This window comes from Gossypium raimondii, chromosome 5 (assembly GCF_025698545.1).
Source record: "Gossypium raimondii isolate GPD5lz chromosome 5, ASM2569854v1, whole genome shotgun sequence".
Taxonomy (NCBI): Eukaryota; Viridiplantae; Streptophyta; class Magnoliopsida; order Malvales; family Malvaceae; genus Gossypium; species Gossypium raimondii.
In genome coordinates this window covers 53,577,962-53,597,677 of record NC_068569.1, presented here as the reverse complement: position 1 = coordinate 53,597,677, position 19,716 = coordinate 53,577,962, and the positions used below count along the sequence as shown (strand labels likewise).

The 19,716-nt window shown below is 34.0% G+C and overlaps 2 protein-coding genes and 1 long non-coding RNA gene across 3 annotated transcripts; 1 reads left to right on the top strand and 2 right to left on the bottom strand.

The window, feature by feature from the left end:
• The first annotated feature begins 4,350 nt into the window (after positions 1-4,350).
• LOC105767873 (uncharacterized) lies at positions 4,351-4,842 on the top strand. The gene is made up of 2 exons (XR_001125651.2): positions 4,351-4,485; positions 4,568-4,842. It is a non-coding gene; the product is annotated as an uncharacterized LOC105767873 (long non-coding RNA).
• A 5,202-nt stretch (positions 4,843-10,044) lies between these two features.
• On the bottom strand, positions 10,045-11,617 carry LOC105767305 (probable 2-oxoglutarate-dependent dioxygenase AOP1). The gene is made up of 3 exons (XM_012586804.2): positions 11,148-11,617; positions 10,454-10,775; positions 10,045-10,311 (listed from the first exon to the last, which is right to left on the bottom strand). The coding sequence occupies exons 1-3, from the start codon at positions 11,615-11,617 to the stop codon at positions 10,045-10,047; spliced, it is 1,059 nt and encodes a 352-aa protein (XP_012442258.1).
• A 2,013-nt stretch (positions 11,618-13,630) lies between these two features.
• On the bottom strand, positions 13,631-15,154 carry LOC105768327 (probable 2-oxoglutarate-dependent dioxygenase AOP1). Its single transcript, XM_012588208.2, has 3 exons — positions 14,787-15,154; positions 14,329-14,650; positions 13,631-14,011 (listed from the first exon to the last, which is right to left on the bottom strand). Exons 1-3 carry the CDS (start codon positions 15,152-15,154, stop codon positions 13,745-13,747), a joined length of 957 nt encoding a protein of 318 aa, XP_012443662.1. The 3' UTR covers positions 13,631-13,744.
• Positions 15,155-19,716: the final 4,562 nt, after the last annotated feature.

Here is a 19,716-nt window from a genome sequence, read left to right as displayed (position 1 = left end):
CCGGCTTATCGGCCGTCATCTACAACTCGGGGACGTGGGCGAGGGTGTTCGTCCAGTTCAAGAATTCAATGTCAGCTTTGTGGGAAAGCTGGCCATCTTGTTGATCGATGTTATCATCATTTTGACTCGTCTTACAAAAGTAGCAACTACAGACCCCCTCCACAAGCAAATGCGTTCCTGGTTGGTTCCAGTCCTCTTTCACCTTGGTTTCCCTCTCCTCTGCACAACTCTTAGTGGTGTTCTCCAGGTTGGTGTTTTTCTAATCTCTCACCTGTCTGGTCTAACCCGTTTGTTGGTAGTGCTCCGCAATAGGTCAATATGCCACAACAGGTTAGTATGACTCCCTAAGGTGCAACACAACCTCAGGCATATGTTGCCACTCCTGAAACAGTGGCTGATAATGCCTGGTATCCGGATTCTGGTGCCACGCATCATCTTACAAATTCAGCTACCTTGGTTGGTGATAGTGGGTCATATAAAGGATCAGGTAAGGCGTTTGTAGGCAATGGTTCATCATTACCTGTTTTGTGCACTGGGCAGTCCTCGTTACTCACACGATCTGGACCGTTGTACATGCGATCGTTACTACTTGTGCCTGGCATCACTAAAAATCTCTTATCAGTGTCAAAGTTTGCTAAAGATAATCAGGTAATGTTTGAGTTTTTCCCTTCTCAGTGTCAGGTGTGTGATCTGAGGACCAGAGAAGTGCTTCTTCAAGGGTCAGTGCATCATGGCTTATATCGGCTTCAGCTCAACAAGCCTTCTGTCACTAGTCTATTGGCCACTACTGCTCAGTGTTTTGCTACTAGCTCTAGGCTTCCTATTAGTGTCTGGCACTCTAGACTAGGCCATCCATGTCGAGATACGCTTACGAAGGCATTACTCTGATGTAATATACAATTTACAGACAGTAATAAAGTTGTTGATTGTATTGCTTGTCATATGGGTAAAGCGAGTAAGCTTCCATTTTCAAAGTCAAATACAGAGTATACTTCACCCTTATAGTTAGTGGTAGCTGACGTTTGGGGACCTGCACCTGTTGTATTTAATGGTTTTAGATACTATGTTGCCTTCACTGATGCGTATTCACGCTACTCATGGCTTTATTTTTTGAAAAATAAGTCTAATGTACTTACCGTGTTTCCACAGTTTCATCTTCAAGCTGAAAGGATGCTTGGTACAAAACTCAAAGTTCTTCAAACAGATGGGGAAGGGGAGTTTCAATCTTTGAAGAGTTATTTGTGTCAGCATGAAATCCTACAGCGGCTCACCTGTCCATACACATCAGCTCAAAATGGGCTTGTAGAACGGAAACATCGACAGATAGTTAAAACTGGTCTGTCCATGCTAGCTCAAGCAAATATGCCCATGGTGTTTTGGAATAAGGTGTTTTTCAGTGCAGTCTTCTTGATTAATAGGTTACCCTCCAAACCTTTAGATGGTATATCTCCATATGAAAAATTATTTAAAACCAAACCAGACTACTCATTTTTTTGAATTTTTGGCTGTCTTTGCTTCCCTAACCTTAGACCATTCAATAAAACAAAGCTGCAGTTTCGGTCAGCCCCTTGTGTTTTTCTTGGCTACTCCCCGTTATACAAAGGCTACAAGTGTCGAGACCCTACTGGAAAAATCTTTTTTTCTCGTCATGTCACGTTTAATAAGACTATTTTTCCCTATAAAACACATAGGTCAACAGTCAGTCCATTCCCTACTGTTTCTCAGAAAAATGAAAAACTTCTTGTTATACATCCTAGTACTGTAGCTCACTCTCGCATCACATCTAATGTCATCTCCACTAATCCATCCCCACCACCTGTCTCCTCAACTCCAACGCCTACAACACCTCCTTCCCAGTCCATATCTTCTCCTTTAGCTCAAACCTCACCCATTTCACAGATCATGTCACCTAGAAACTCATCACCTATGCAAATCCAATCCACCCAACCTGCATCGATAAACACCCATTCCATGATCACTAGGAGTAAAGTTGGCATTTTCAAACCAAAGGCTTATCTGAGCGTGACACATTCTTTGGCCAGTGAAGTTCCCTCTGACATCCATACCGCAATGGCGTTTGAATGCTGGCGAGTGGCAGTTCACAGTGAGTTGCAAGCCTTGGCTCAAAATAATCGGTTGCAAGTGGTTATTCAAAATCAAGAAGAAGGCTGATGGTTCCATTGACAGGTAAAAAGCAAGACTAGTGGCAAAAGGATATTCTCAACATGCGGGTCTTGATTTTCATGCCACTTTTAGTCTGGTTGTTCGAGCCTCCACCATTCGCACCATTCTTGCGTTAACTGTTATACAAGAGTGGGTTGTGCGTCAAGTTGATATCAACAACGCCTTCCTTAATGGCGAGCTCACTGAGGAAATCTATATGGCACAACCCCCTGGTTTGGAAGTCTCGGGTGCATCTGCTCAACCACTTGTGTGTAAATTAAATAAAGCTCTCTATGGCTTGAGACAAGCTCCTCGAGCGTGGTTTCAAACTCTCAAGCAGTACCTTGCCACTCAGCTTGGCTTTCAAGCATCCAAAGTTGATTCGTCTTTGTTTATTCGAGTGGCTGCAGGAAATTGTCTGCTTCTTATAGTATATGTCGATGATATATTGCTCACTGGTACCAGTAGCCAAGATATTGATGTCGTGGTTCACCAACTTCACACCAAATTTACTCTTAAGGATATGGGAATTCTTAGTTTTTTCTTGGGAATTGATGTTCAACGAACATCCCAAGGGACGTTACTCAGTCAGAAGAAGTATGTTGCTGAGTTGCTTCTCATGACTGGCATGCTCGGTGCAGCACCTACACCGACACCCATGGTTAGCACGCCCAAAGCTAGTGGCCTCCGATGGAAGTCCTCCTTTTTCAAATGTACATCTGTATCGAAGTACTGTGGGAATTCTACAATACATATGTATCACATGACTAGATTTGGCGTTCTGTGTAAACAAGCTGAGTCAGTACATGAGTTCTCCTAGTGTTACTCATTGGCGAGCTGTAAAACGTGTGTTAAGGTATCTAGTTGGCACTATGGATCATGGTATGTATCTTGCAGCAGGTTCATTAAAGTTGATATGCTATTCTGATGCTGACTGGGCCTCATCCATTGATGATCATCGGTCTACGTCGGGGTATGTGATATACTTAGGATCTAATCCGGTTACCTGGTGCTCAAAGAAATAGTCGGTGGTATCCAGGTCATCTGCTGAAGCAGAATATCGTAGTCTCGCTAACTGCGTCTCTGAACTGCTGTGGATCCAATAATTGCTGAATGAAGTCAGAGTGCTTCTATTAAAGTTACCAACTGTCTGGTGTGATAATTCTTCGGCAGTTTCAATAGCTGAAAATCCTACACATCATGCTAGAATGAAGCATGTGGAAATAGATCATCATTTTGTTCGAGAAAAGGTTCTTGCTGGAATGTTGCAGGTCAACTTTGTTCCCTCGGATCACCAGGTTGTAGACGTTCTCACTAAACCAATTACTCCTAAGTTGTTTGCATCATTTCGACGTGCACTACGAGTGGTGTCATTAAAAGAAATGAGTGATCAAAAATAAAAAATGCTGAGGGAATGTTAGAGTACTATAATAGTAAAAGTTGTTATTCAGTCAGTTAGTAGCTAAGCAGTTTCTGAGTCAGTTAGCAGTTTAAAAGTTAGTTACAGCAGCAGTTAGTTTGTTTTAGCTCTCATGCTCTCATGTTTGTATAAATACATGCATGTCTGCATGTTCATGAATTAATCAAGAAAATATCATTTCTCTATTTTTCTATCGTAGTTTTAATAATCTTACATATTGAAGGTAAATATGCTAAGGTTTAAGAAAAATCTAAACTCTTAAAAGTTAATTTAAAATTGGATTTTACAAGTACTATATAATTAAATTTCTATATAAATATTTAATTTCGTAATAAATTTTAATTAAAATAAAATTTTAACTAAACTGTATTAAACATCAAGAGCTCCAACTTGTATCAAATCTATTAATGCATGTTTCCAACAATTTTAAAATATACAAGTTGTGCATCTTCTTGACTCCATCAAGTCTTTCCAATTTGTTCTTTTCCAAGATGATATATATAATAATCAATGTTGCAACATGAAAATTGTAGTTTTGTGTGGAAAAAATTTCCTAAAAAATAATTGCCATGGAAATTTCATGAGTTCCTCCCTTTTGTCAAATGTTCTCTCGTTTTATATTTCTTTTAACAATGCATTTGAAAATTTCACCCTATAAGATGATTTAATTGTATATGTCAATTGTCAAGCTTTAAAAATTTTGCTATTTTTTAAAATCACAACACACATGGATTGCCCTATAAATAGTAGCCTAAAATGGAGATTATGCTTCACTCATCCTATAAATTTTATCTAATACATATTGTCCAAAATGAAAGCAATATTTCTCATATTATGCATTCTCTTGGCTTCCATTCTCGCGTTTCCCACTTCCACAATGGCTCGAGAACTGGCTGAGAAGGGTAAGAACAATCATATTTTGTTAACAATACCCATATATCTCCTTTAATTTCTGGTTTATTTAATTGTTTGTTAATTCTGTAGAGGCAATCCCATCTCGAACTCACTGTCCACTAGATCCTAATCGGAGCTGTATTCCAAAGAGTACTCCAGCTCCTAAGTGCCCAACTTACAGTCGAAACTGCCATTAATATTATGTTCTGGAATATTATGTTTAATAAATTTGCCAACTTTTGTGTTTTATTGGTAAAGGAAATTAGAATCTAAAGTTTCATGTATGGTTTGTGTGTTTGATTGATGTGATTGTGATGTTATTTCTACTGCTTGAGATATGAAAATAATAAAGAAAAGCTTGCATATTATATATATCTTTCTCATATTTTTTTATATTTTCTCAATGCTCCATATGATAATTTTGGATGGATGGCATATATAAATATAATGAATATATATATATATATATATATACTTTCTTTTGAAATCTCTGAGATGTTTCTATTTAAATCCTCAATATTTATAGTCTGACGTCTATTTTGTAATGTAATAAGGAACCACAAATGCGGAAAACTTCAAGTTTCCAATTTAATTTCAGCTTATGGTTTCAATATGATTGTCGAAATTTTTGTTTAAAAAATCAACTTTTTATTAAAAAACGAAAATACAGTCGCCACTAATCACTTTCAGTAGGTGTGATCGGGTAACCTCGTAATTTGATCGTTTTAATAAGAGATTTGATTTACTAAAACGATGATTTTTGATCTGCAAAATCCAGAAAATGGGTTTGGGAGTCGGTTACGCACAAAGAAGGATTAACACCCTCGTTACACCCAAAATCAGTAACTAATTGATTACTTGATGTCTTAGTGTTGAAAATTAACAATTTGAAGAAAATTTAAAACGCGATCCCTTTGTATTAAGATATTTTAATAGAAAAGGCGTTATTCCTAATTAATCGAGAAGAAGGATCATGCCCCGTGAGTTAGGACACGAAACCTATAGTTTTCGAAAACTAGAATAATCGCCGTTTTAATCGTTACTTAAATTTTGTTTTTTGTTATTTTAAATATTCAATTATGCCAGTTCTAGGAAAATGTCATACTCCGAAAGTTAGGAGCATGACTTCTTCGAATCCAAAAAATAATGAACATTACATCGGTTTTGAATATTTTATACGTTATATAAAACGGAGATAACCTCTTTTTTAAAACGATACATATATTGTTAACAAAAAGTAATGAATATGTTGTGATATAATACATGAAATGATGATAGTAAAATAAAACGAAATAGCTATGCAGGTAAAAATAGAAGGACGATATTGGGGTGATGAACAAGAAGATGAAATAAAATAAAATAAAATAAATAAATAAAAGAATGTGTTGATAAATGATGATAGTAATGCAACTACAATAACAACGAGAATATCGATTTTAATAATAATGGTATTAATCATAGCATAGCTATTATTATATTAATAGTATAAGTAAGTAAAATAATGATAATAACAAGGATAAAATAGAATAACATGTATAAATAAATGATATAGTAGATTGATAAAGTAAAACAAAATAGTTATATGGATAGGATATTCGAATGATAAAATATAAATAAATAAAGGAATACTATAATAATGATAACATAATTATAATAACAATAATAAAATTAATAATCACATCATAATGATAATAAAATAAATAAGGTAGCTTTAAATAAAAATAAATAATAAATAATGTGAAAATAATAAAAGAAATGGTAAAGTAGCAAAAATAAGATAAACATAAAATAATATCAACAATAATAATAAATGATCGAAATATGTACAAATAAAAAATGTGAACAATCCTATTTCTAAATATGTAAAAATAAATAAATAAGTACCAAATAAATAAATAAGTAAAAAATAATTTGTAAAAAGGTTGAAGTTAGTGGTGATCATGGGCCGGGCCCAAACAAAATTTTAGGCCCGGGCCTAGTCTGACCCGAAATATGGGCCTAAGAATTTGTCCAAGCCCGGCCCGAGAGAAAATTGCTAAGCCCGAGCCTAGTCCGGCCCATATTAAATATATATTTAATATATATAAAATATATATTTAATTAAAAATTAAAAAAATATATTTAATATAAAATTTGGGTCGGGCCGGGCCCGGACCAAAAAAGTTTTATTCGAGGCCCAACCCGTTTTCTAAACGAGCCTCATTTTTTACCCAAACCCATATTTTGGGCATATATTTTTACCTGAACCCTTTCATTTTTTGGCGGGCTGTCGGGCCTGGCCGGGTAGCCCAACCCATGATTACCTCTAGTTGAAGTTAAATGAATGAAGGACTAAATTAAAATTCAAATAAAATTTAAAAGCATAAATTGTAAAAAAAATTAATTAATTAATTAATAAGGACTAAAATGTAATACACGAAGAAGAACAGGAGCTGAATAGGAAAATATTCCTAAATGAAGGACTAAAATTTAGAGCCCAAAAAATAATAGGGGCTAAATGGGAAATTATCCCAAACTAAGACAAGCGTCATTCCCCAGGAGGTCAGCGCTGAGTCAAGGGACTGATTTGTAAGTACGTTAAAATTACAAGGAAGAAATAAAATAATTAAAATAGGATTGAATTGACACAAGCCTTAAAAGCGGAAGGACCAAAGGCACAAATAGACCCCCTTAAAAAAACCATGCGGATCCTACGTAGTTCGGGTCGGATCGTCAAGTCCTGATAAAAAACGACGTCATCTTGCGGCTTCTGAAGCAAGGCCAAAACGACGTCGTATCGAGGCTTTATAAAGGTAAAAAAAAAAATCATTTCAGCAGTGTTTAAGAAAAAAACTCTTTTTTCTCTGAACACTGCCCAGAATCTAGCCATAGGGACGATGGTCCTCCACTGTGGTCGCCGGCGATGGGGACCACCGTCTCAGGTGGCCAGAAAATTGCCCAAAACGCCCTCTTAAACACCTTTTCTGCGTAGAACTCCAATTCGGAGTTGAAAACGCTCGATTAAAGCCAAAACCCCCTAAAAGAAAAAAACCCTTTGACTCTCGACGTCCTCTGTTACAGCCTTGGTCGAATCCCCAGGGATTCGACGGCCGCTCAGACCGGCAAAGGCACCGATAGTGGCGCGGAGACGAAAAGGCAAATAAATGTTTTATTATTATTATTATTATTTTGAATAAAAAATAGATAGAATAAATCACCTTTTTGCTCAATATTTTGTATCCGATTTCTGTTTTTCGGTTGCTTTCTTTTTTGTATATATTTTCTCCGTCCAAAATACATAAAAATCGTGGATTTTATAGTCGAATTATATTATCCTTTTTTACTATTTTCTATTGTTCCTACTGCTTTCTGCTGCTGTCCTTCTCTTTTCTTTTGTTGGTATCCCTAGCCGACGTGGGGAGAGGCACTCCTGAGGCGTCAGACCTCGGGCGACGTTTGTGTTGGCATGGCGCAGTGGAGGTGGTGGAGCGCAGAAACCCTAGGGTTTCTGGCGCTCTTGAATAGTTTAGGTGTTTTTTGGCCTATCGGGCTTTAGATTATTGATTTGGGCTATTTGGGATTGATTTTTATTTTTATTTTTTTGTAAATGGACTTTGGAACTGTTAATTTTTATTTTTATTTTTGGTTTCTGTTTAGGACTGGACAAAATTGGGCCCTTACAGGTTGGTTCATAAAAAAAAGAGTCATTAGATTCAAACAGGCAACTAGAGATCATAACATTAAGGCATGGTCATTTGAAAACTGGTTATTCAAACAAATTCTTTGGTGCTTTGAATTAAACCATAGAATAGCAATCAATTCAATCATTTATATATTTACAAATATCTATAACGGTTAAATCTCATATGGCATAAAATCAAACATTTTTATTTAGGTACTTCTAAAATTCAACTAAACAATTTAATTAATTTTCTTAAAATAATCAATTTATTTCATATCAATAAAAATTACATGCTTAACAAAGAATCATTACATACTTTACTATTTTCAACTAATGTTCACAATATTAAGTCTAATCTAACTTATTTTTTGGGGATGATTGTACTAACACTGCTACAACTTCATTTGGTTTTAATGATGAACTGATGATGAATTCTATTATGAATTACAATTACTTTTGTTGGAGATAAATTCGTGTAAGCAACGAACAAGAATAATAATGAGGAAATCGAAAAGATTGAACACACAAATTTTATGTAAAAAAACTTCTCAAAGAGGATACAAAATCACAGGTAAAAAATAAAATAAAAATATAAGACGGAGAGAGCCAAAATAAAGAAAACCCAAAACCTTGAAAGAAAAGCCACTTCAAACTGAAACAAAGAATTCTCTCTTAATTGTTTTATTTTCTATATCTAGGTCTAACTCTTTCTTCAATCCCAGTGGCTCAAGGTAACTTATATAGGTCATATGTTACTTGGTGCCCATTTACCCTAGGTACTAATTAAGGCAATATGCATTAAATGCTTAGGGTCTAATTAGGAACTAATCTCAAAATTTCCATCCAAGGAATCAACTGCATATTTCCATATCTCGTCACGTTGTCAGGAAGAAGATTTTCTTCTCGTCGTGACGATGGTTACTCGTTGCGATGTCATGTCTTCCCTCATTGCAACGTCACTATCTGTTTTGGCTTAACTCTTTTGCCAGGCCCTGTCACGAACTTAATCTGATCTTCGTCAAATACTAACCAAGTCCAAAGAAATATTTTAATAAATTAAATATTTTAATTTGAAAGTATATTTTAGTTAATCACTTTTAATACTTCTAGAGTTAAGATATGATTTATATCCACGATAATGTTGTCTTTAGTGTATTCAAACTATCATAATATTTTATATGTTATTTTAAAAATAACTTTTAAAAATGCAATTTCTCTATCAATATATTTAAAAAAATACATTCCATACCAACACAATACATAAATATATATTTAAAATCATTCATTTAACTTGAAATCATATATATATTATTACAAGGTTCTAAGGAAATAAATATTCAAGTTTACATTACAATTTTGACGCATGATACCCTTTAGTTCAAGGGTAAATTACTCTCTTGCTCCTTGTCTTTTAATTTTTTTATTTTATATCTTTTGTTTAAATTTATTTTTCTTTAGAAATTTTATATATTAAATATAAAATTAATTTTAAATAAATTATATTTTTATTTTAAGAATTTACTCAATTGAATTGAATTTTATATTAAAACTAATTAATATTAAAATTTTAAGCTTAAAAACATTTATTAAAGTAAATTTATATTTTGTTTAAATATAATAAAAGTTAATTACATTCATTGATTAAATTAGAGGAAAAATAAATATATTGAGTATTAAAATTTTGACATAAAAATAAATTAATTTAAAAATATATAAAAAGTAAATAACCTATAAAAGTATTAATATTATTATTATAAATTAACAATCAACCCGTAATGGAATACAAACTGGTAAATACATATACTAGCCATTTAAGCATTTCATTGCAACATTTAATTCTCTCTCTATATATAGAAAGACCACAAACACTTTTATTACAATATAAAAATTATTGAGGAGCCAAATCTTAGACACTACAATAAGCTTTAAGACGAGATATAACAATCCCAGATTTAAAATCAGCTTTAGCCATTTCGGAGGAGAAAATTTTCAAAAATTCTTCATGGTCATGAGGTTTGAAAAGCATGGGATTTTTGTCATCCACAAGCTCAGTCGGAACCTTTACTATGTAGCCTTCTCTTACAGTTGAAAACAGTCCAAGGCTATACCTATCTTCGTTACCCTTCATCATGACACGATGATAAGGCGAAGACAATCGACCATTTAACCATACCTGCAACAATATAGAAGTTTATGTTTAAGTCAAGCTATTTGAACACTTGTACTCCCTTTGGTTAGCAGTCTAATACATGATAAAAAAAAAATATACTCATATCAAACTTAATATTGATGATGTGAAAATAAGGGGAACTTACGCTAAGGCACTCTCCGATCATGACTATGAAAGAGCTGGGTGAAAGCTTCATATTCATCCATTCACCATCTTTGTTTTGAATCTCCAATCCATTAACCTCGTCTTGATACAAAAGGGTCATCATATTTTGGTCACAGTGTGCAGGTGCCATCATGGTTTGCTCGTTGGTTTTTGGCTTTTCATATTTCATGATCCTCAGTTGATAATTTGCGGTGTCAGTGAGCTCATCCATGTATTTCTCAAGCCCAAAACTCTCCAAGATCATCTTCAAAATTTTCTTCTCCAACTCTGATGTTAGTAGAGCGAAGGATGCCAGAGTTTTACTGCCAAATACAAAGTAAATAATTAATAAAAACCAAGTCTAGTGGTTTTGCTAAAGGGGTTTTTGCAAGTGAAGTATTTAAATGAAATTGTATTTTATTCTTTTTATTTAAAAATGAAATATTTATTTATATACATTAAATTACAAAGGAAATTGATTTTTTGTATTAAAATTTTGTCCATTTCTATTATTAAAAACTGGTTTAGTGAATGAAATAATCAGACGATTACACGTAGTTGTCACATGTTCCTCGTGCTGGTGTACAATGATTAGTTTTCAATAGTAAATTTAATCTAATGTAAAATGACCAGTTTACTTAATTATTGAGTAGAGAGAACAAAATATAATCTAACTTCTAGTATAATTGCTTTACCTGAAACTTATATTTCCTTGAGGCCATAAACTGGTGGTGAGGCATTGTTCAATGTTTTCAGCAATATGAGCATCATCCACCGCCATGCTTTGAAACAAAGCAGATGGAGAACACGAATAGCCACGAAAGGGCTTGTCGGAAACCAGCAGTTTTTTTGTTTGTAAAGGCAAGTCAAAGACCTCTTGCAAAGCCCCAAATACGGCCTTTCGAAGCTCCAGGATTGGATCAAACAAAGCCTCGAAACAACCGTACTCCTCCAGTGCTTCCCGAACTTGGGATTTCACTAAATCCCATTCGGGGCTGCCCGCTTTCAGGTTTTGGTTTGAGAAATCTACGACTGGAACCATTGCCTGAGTTGTTGAGCTCATCTCTGCGTTTATATCAAACAATAATGCTTGAATGGAACCTTTTAGATACAATCCAGGAGATTTATAATTGCGTCCCTCCTTGCAGATCAAAGGAAAGTACATTTTTTTTTTGTGAAAAAAAAATCGCTATTATACAAATAAAGCTTGAATGGTACCTTTTAGATACAATCCAACTTTCCCAGTTGGATTGTTTTTTTCCTGGTTTTTGTTATTTGTCTGCAAGTAGCAGCCGGCCGTCACAAATCACATAGACATTGTTATTGGATTCATTTGAATTCTTTATCCTGTTATTTTTACATAGTCATTGACGACTTCGATATGCTTACGAATTATATATATTATATATTATATCATGGACGAAGTTAGAAAATTTTGTTAGAATCAGAATTAAATTATATATTTTTATTATAGTAAACATATAATTTATAATTTTAAAATAATTAAATTTAAATTTTATCATTTTTGAACTTCAAAGTACAATTTTAATATTATTAATTTAAAATTTTATATTTAAAAGGACGTAAAAGAAAATTTTCTATTTAAAAGAGTTGAAGCCCTGCCAAACATAAATTTCTAATTTATTTAGGGTTTAGCTAAGAAAATTTGAAATGTGACAAATAAAAAAGTATTTGTGGAAAGGAAAATTGCAATATAAATCCTCCTGCCTTTTAATATAAATTGTAATTGGATAATTCATAATAAGTGTTTCCAATTTATTTATAATTAATGATTCAGCCTATAATTTACCTAACAAATTACTCTAAAATTTTAAAACCGTCTACAGAAAGTGAATTATTAACATGCAAAATTTATAATACCCTAAGTAAAAAAAAAATTATATGAACATCAACCTATAAAATTTACCGAATAGTGAGTGGTTTAGCAGCCTCCATTTATTCAAAGGTTCATTGGGTTTTTCTTTTTCATGATTTTTTTATTTGATATCTGGAGCTATTCATAATCTTTTTTAAAACTCAAATACGAAGATAAATACACTTCAATGTGTTCGAGTCCACGATCTTTTGCATTGATAGTAATATTGATATCAACGTATTCTAACTAAATAAAATTGTAGATTAATCCTTAACGTATTCTAATGATTTTATAATCTTAAATAGAAAGTGTTACAACGTTATAATTTTAACATCATTCATTTAACTTAAAATCATATATAATATTACAATATTCTAACTAAATAAAAAAATAAATATTCATGTTTATATTACAATTTTTAATACATGATACTCCTTATTTTCAATTTTAGTAAATTACTTTTTGTGCCTTGCCTTTTAATTTTTTAGTTATTTCATGCCTTTTGTTCAAATTTATTTTCTTTAAAATATTTTTATATATTAAATATAAAATTTATTTTAAATAAATTATCTTTTATTTTAAGAATTTACTCAATTGAATTACCTTTTATATTAAAAATACTTAATATTAAAATTTTAAGTTTAAAAAATTATCAAAAGTAAATTTAGATTTTGCTCAAATATAATAAAATTTAATTACATTTATTGATTAAAGTAGAGAAAAGATAAATAAAAATTATAAAAAATTGAGTATTAAAAATTTTGACATGAAAATAAATTAGTTTTTTGGGTGCAAAAAGTAAATTAATTTAACAATATATATAAAGTAAATAACCTATAAAATATTAATAATATTTTTTAAATTATAACAAATTAATATTAATATTTAAACTAGGATGAATTTTTGTATTACTTTAATATTAAATATTTTTAAGTTTAAACAACATTAATATGATCTATTTAAATTTATTTAAATAAATTTAAAAATTTTTGAAATTTTTTTCAACTCAATCATTAATGATTTTAGAGAAAACTAATGCTATAAAAATTATAAAATTAATACGTTGCAAGAGAATACAAACCTATACATATAAAATATCCATTTAAGCATTCCATTGCAGTTGGATACATAAAGCATGAAATTCTACATATACATATATATAGAAAGACCACAAACAATTTGATTACAATATAATAATTATTGATGGCCAGATTTTAAACATTGCAATAAGTAAATTGGCTACGGTATAGTATTTTTTTTGTTTGTGAATTATAGGTAAAGTCTTAATATGCGTCTCGAATCCAAACCACCTTTAAGACAGTGTATCAACTCACAGAATTTTATATTGATTGCCAAATCTTAAACATTGCAGTAAGCAATTTGGCTACAATATAATAATTATTGACGGGCCAAATCTTAGACAGCACAATAAGCTTTAAGACGAGATTTAACGGCCCCAGATTTAACAACACCTTTAGCGACATCGGAGGAGAAATATTTCAAAAATTCTTCATGGTCATGAGGTTTGAAGAGCAAGGGATTTTTGTCATCCACAAGCTCAGTTGGAACCTTTACCATGTAGCCTCCTCTTACACTTGAAAACAGTCCAAGGCTATACCTATCTTCGTTACCCTTCATCATGACACGATGATAAGGCGAAGACAATCGACCATTTAACCATACCTGCAACAATATAAAAGTTTATGTTTAAGTCAAGCTATTTAAACAGTTGTGACCATTTTGCTATTAGTCTAATAACATGATAAAATTTTTTTTATTTATTATGTATGTATTACAATAGTTAGATATAACATAAAGAATATTTAGTATAAATTTAATTTGAAATAAGAGATCCGAGTAAAAATTATTGTAAGAATTATGATATTTTCCTCCTCTTTGCCAGAAATAAATTATATGAATCATTAAGTATTACCAATTAAATTAATATTTATAATAATAAAAGTTAATACTTGATTATATCAAAATAAGTTGGAACTTACGCAAAGGCACTCTCCAATTATGACTATGAAAGAGTTGGGGGAAAGCTTCGTATTCATCCATTCACCATCTTTATTTTGAATCTCCAATCCATTAACCTCGTTTTGATACAAAAGGGTCATCATATTAGAGTCACAGTGTGCAGGTACCCCAATGGTTTGCTCGTTGGCTTTTGGCTTTTCATATTTCATGATCCTCAGTTGATATTTTGCGATGTCAGTGAGCTCATCCATGTATTTCTCAAGCCCAAAACTCTCCAAAATCATCTTCAAAATTGTCTTTTCTAACTCTGATGTTAGTTGAATGAAAGATGCTAGAGTTTTACTGCCAAATACAAAGCAAATAATTAATAAAAACCAAGTCTAGTAGTTTTGCTAAAGGGGCTTTTGCATATTTAAAATTAAAAATCAGATTGTATTTTATCCTGTAATCTAACTTCTAGAGGGGGCAATTGCCGTACCTGAAACTTATATTTCCTTGAGGCCATAAACTGGTGGTGAGGCATTGTTCAATGTTTTCAGCAATATGAGCATCATCCACCGCCATGCTTTGAAACATAGCAGATGGAGAACACGAATAGCCACGAAAGGGCTTGTCGGAAACAAACAGTTTTTTTGTTTGTAAAGGCAAGTCAAAGACCTCTTGCAAAGCCCCAAATATGGCCTTTCGAAGCTCCAGGATTGGATCAAACAAAGCCTCGAAACAACCGTACTCCTCCAGTGCTTCCCGAACTTGGGATTTCACTAAATCCCATTCGGGGCTGCCCGCTTTCAGGTTTTGGTTTGAGAAATCTATGACTGGAACCATTGCCTGAGTTGTTGAGCTCATATCTGTGTTTATATCGAACAATAATGCTTGAATGGTACCTTTTATATACAATCCAGGAGATTTATAAATAATTTTTTTTTGTGTGTGAAAAAAAAAATCTCTATTATGCAAATACTTTATACATTGAATAGCGATATTAACTTTCCCAGTTAGATTGTTTTTTTCCTCTCTTTTTGTTGTTATTCGTCTGCAAGTAGCAGCCGGCCGTCACAAATCACAACCATTTGAATTAATCTGTTTACATAGACACTGACGACTTCGATATGCTTACGAATGATATATATACTATATATTATATACTATTTTGAATATTGCGATAACATTTGAATTGAATATTTTAATTACTCTTTACAATGAATTAAGAATCAACATAGTTATTGTTGGAACTAAGAACAAAGATGAATGAAACAGGCAATTTCTTGAGCTTGAATGCTCGATACTTGCTGTGCAAACAAAAAGAGATGGTATAATGCTAATACATATACCAGTCAATAAGCTGGTCAACATGAAACAAAGTTACCTAAACTCCACTAAGTAGCATTGTAACTTGTTACACAAAACTTGCACACTTTGTAAAGCTGATTTATCAGCTCAAACATCAACAACTTACATCAAGTACATTAACAACTTAGTTCTAATCTAACTAAGTTACAAAATATTATTTGAAAGTAAACAAATGACCAGCAGCATGAACTTCAGCTACAACTGCTTGGCTCGGGCAGCTTCTCTGCTTCTTGTCTGCATGCAGGCCAACTTCAACACTCCTCCTTGGCTTGCATCCTGCATACTTCCATTTTGACTCTCAAATCCTCGAACCTTGACACATTTAGGGGTTTTGTCAAAATACCAGCAAGCTGATTCTTAGAATTGCAATGAATCAGTTTCACCTCTTGAGCTTGTTCCATTTCCCTAACATAATGAAACTTAATCTTGAAATGCTTTGTTCTCCCATGGAACACTGGATTCTTTACAATTGCAACAACAGACTAGTTGTCACATTTGATCTCTGTTGCTTCCCTTTGGTGAAGATTCAAGTCTGTCATGATCTTTCTTAGCAAAATGGCTTGATTAACAACACTAGCAGTTACTACATACTCAGCTTCAGCAGTTGATTGACCAATAACATTTTGCTTTTTCGAACTCCAATAAAAACTGGTCGAACCAAGAGTAAACAGAAACCCTGAAGTGCCCTTCATATCATCCACTGATCCAGCCCAATCACTATCAGCATAACCAAGTAGCTTCATGCTATCAACTTTGCTGAACATCATTCCAAAACTCAGTGTACCTTTGATGTACCTGAGAACTCTTTTGGCAGCTTGGAAATGCTTCACATTGCAACAATGCATGAATCTAGACAACAGACTTACAACAAACATAATGTCTAGTCTAGTGGCAGTCAAATACAACCGACATCCAATCCAACTCCTATAGGTTGATTTACAAACCTTCTTGGAATCATTTTGGCTTGACAGCTTCTCTCCAATAGCAACTGGTGTGCTAGTTGTCTTGCAGTTCAACATGGAAAATTTGTTCAGAACCTTTAAGGCAAATGCCTTCTGAATTAGGAAGATCCCTTGCTGAGTTTGAGACACTTCCATGCCAAGGAAGTAGGACATTTGTCCCAAATCAGACATCTCAAACATTTTCTCTGTTTTGCCTTTAAAATCAGCTAGCATTTCATAACTTTCTCCTGTCACCAGCAGGTCATCAACATACAGGGACACTATGAATTGAGTTTCATTACCTTTCTTCTTTACATACAATGTTGGTTCACTGATGCTTCTCTCGAACCCCAAGCTAGCTAGATAGCTATCGATTCTGTCATGCCAGGCTCTCGGTGCTTGTTTCAAGCCATACAAGTCCTTCTTCAGCTTGTAGACATTATCTTCCTTGCTAGTCACTTTGAAACCTTCTGGCTGTTCAACATAGATTTCCTCATCAAGAAAACCATTGAGGAAGGTTGACTTTACATCGAGTTGATGTATTTTCCATTGCTTCTATGTAGCCAAAGCAACCAGCAGCCTAATTGTATCAAGCCTGGCCACTGGTGCAAATGTCTCAAAGTAGTCAATGTCATGCTTCTGACTGAATCCCTTCACTACTAGCCTTGCTTTCAGCTTGTTCAAAGTTCCATCAGTATTATGCTTGGCTCGAAACACCCGTTTCACTCCTATGACCTTTCTGTTGGCTGGTCTTGCAACTAACTCCCAGGTTTGGTTCTTGTGAACCATGCTCATTTCATCGAGCACAACCTGTTTCCATCCTTGTTGAGCTTCAGCTTCTTAAAAATAGCTTGGTTCAACATTAGCCACTTCAGCCCTCTCATATATCTCAATCAAAAGTCTGGTTCCCTGACTGGTTCATAATCAATGTCCATTTTAGGACCATTTTGATCAGCTTCAGTTTAATCTATCACCAAATCTTTAGCAACAGCCTCTGGTTCATTTTTATCCCAGTTCCAGCTTGACTTCTCATTAAATACTACATCTCTGCTCACAAATAATTTAATGGATGAAGGATCCAAGATCCTATAGCCTTTTTTGACACTGCTATAGCCCACCAGGATGCCAAATTGATTCTTCTTAGCCAGTTTGTCTCTTTTTACTGCTGGAACATTGTATATCATATGCAGCCAAAGACCTTCAGGTGAGTAACTGATGGTTTGAACCCAAACCAGGCCTCGAATGAAGTTTTATGACCCAATGCCTTAGTTGGTAACCTATTTTGAAGATATACAATATTGTTAACTGCCTCAGCCCATAAGGTCTTGGGCAAATTCCTTTCAAACAACAGACATCTTGCTATATCCATCAAACTTCTATTCTTTCATTCACTAACACTATTCTGTTGAGGTGTATAGGTGTTGGTGAGTTGGTGATTGATACCTACTTCTTAACAAGACCCCTGAAACATTGTTGAGGTATACTTTATCCCATTATCTGACCTTAATATCCTCAGCTTGCAACCTGTTTCTATTTCTGCTGCATCCTTGAACTTCCAGAATATTGAGGCCACTTCTGATTTGTGTTTTAGGAAGTAAATCCAACAATACCTCGAGTAATCATCAATGAACAGAATAAAATACCTACTGCCATTCAAGGACATGGTTTTTATAGGACCACACACATCAGTGTGGACAAGCTGCAACCTTTCAAAAGCTCTCCAAGCCTTGCTTGAAAGAAATGGCAATTTGGCTTGCTTTTCTAGCTGACACGCCTCACAAATATCTTCTTTCTCAACTGATTTGAAGAAGTTTTCATCTAGGTCCTCTTTGGTTAACTGAGCTAGTGACTTATAGTTGACATGGCCTAGCCTCTTGTGCCACAACTTGGATTCATCTAACATTGCTATGTAGGCATTGTGTAAGCTTTTGTTCTAGTCTACTACAAAGCTTCTATCATCCATGGCCACTGATATAAGCTTGGATCCACTTGGATCACTGATCAGGTATTCTTTGCCTTTGAACACTACTGAATAGCCATTTTCTAGCAACTGAGCTATACTGAGTAGATTTCTGTTAATTTCAAGCACAAACAAGACATTAGAGACAAGTTTTTTACCTGTAGGAGTGTCTATCAGCACATCTCCTTTGCCTTCTGCTTTGATGAAGTGTACTTGTTTTGAAGTTTTTATCAATGTTCTTGAAGATAGCAGCATTTTGGGTCATGTGGTTTGTACAACCACTGTCTATCAGCCATCATTTTGTGGCTTTTCATTTGGTAGCTGAGCAAGAAACTGCGAAGACTTGCTCTTCCTGGTCACTGCCTTATTCTACCACTTGAGCTTCAGCTCTTGGCTATTGAGGTTGGATTTGTCTCAGCTTGCCTTTGTTTCTACAAGCTTTCTCAGCATGACCCATCTTTTTGCAGACTTTGCACTACACATCAGGCCTGAACCAACAGTTTGCTTCTAGATGACTAAACCTTTTGCAATGTGGACAAGGTGGATACCTTCTTCTTCCTTCATCTCTTCTAAGCTTGTTAGACTAAGCCTTCTTCCCTTTGTAGCCAGAGGAACTCAAGCTTTTGGATTGAAAGTCACCTTCTTGATGCTCTTCATGCCTGCTAGCCCTTCTTTGCTATTGAACATAAAGAGCATTGATCAACTCAGTTAAAAAGATACTAGTAAGATCTCTCGAGTCTTCAAGGGAAGAAATCTTGGCTTCATATCTCTTAGGCAAAGTTGAGATAACCTTCTCTACAATTCTTGCTTCACTAAACTAGTTCCCAAGCAGTCTGATGCTGTTCACAACAGTTATGATTCTGTCTGAATATTGCTTCAGTTTTTCTTCTTCTTTCATCTTTAAATTTTCAAAGTCCATTCTCAAACTCAGTAGTTGTTGTTGTCTCGTTCTTTTAGTCTCTTGAAATTCCTTCTTAGCTTGTTCTACGCCTACTTTGGTGGCTCACAGGTCATGATCCTTGTGAAAATCACATTAGAAACACTGTTTTGGGTACAAGACATGGCCTTGTGTCTCTTAGTTCTTTCATCTGTGTGCTGCCTAATCTGAGCCACTGTGGGATTGGTTCTTAGAAGTGCCGGTTCAACATTCGAGTTAA

Bases quoted from the DNA above. Each gene is read 5' to 3' on its own strand.
- LOC105767305 (XM_012586804.2), bottom strand. From the start codon at position 11,617: ATGTACTTTCCTTTGATCTGCAAGGAGGGACGCAATTATAAATCTCCT. The intron at 10,776-11,147 runs GTAAAGCAATTA...TGTATTTGGCAG, and splicing joins CAAGGAAATATAAGTTTCAG to TAAAACTCTGGCATCCTTCG. The intron at 10,312-10,453 runs GTAAGTTCCCCT...ATATTGTTGCAG, and splicing joins TGATCGGAGAGTGCCTTAGC to GTATGGTTAAATGGTCGATT.
- LOC105768327 (XM_012588208.2), bottom strand. From the start codon at position 15,154: ATGAGCTCAACAACTCAGGCAATGGTTCCAGTCATAGATTTCTCAAAC. The intron at 14,651-14,786 runs GTACGGCAATTG...TGTATTTGGCAG, and splicing joins CAAGGAAATATAAGTTTCAG to TAAAACTCTAGCATCTTTCA. The intron at 14,012-14,328 runs GTAAGTTCCAAC...ATATTGTTGCAG, and splicing joins TAATTGGAGAGTGCCTTTGC to GTATGGTTAAATGGTCGATT.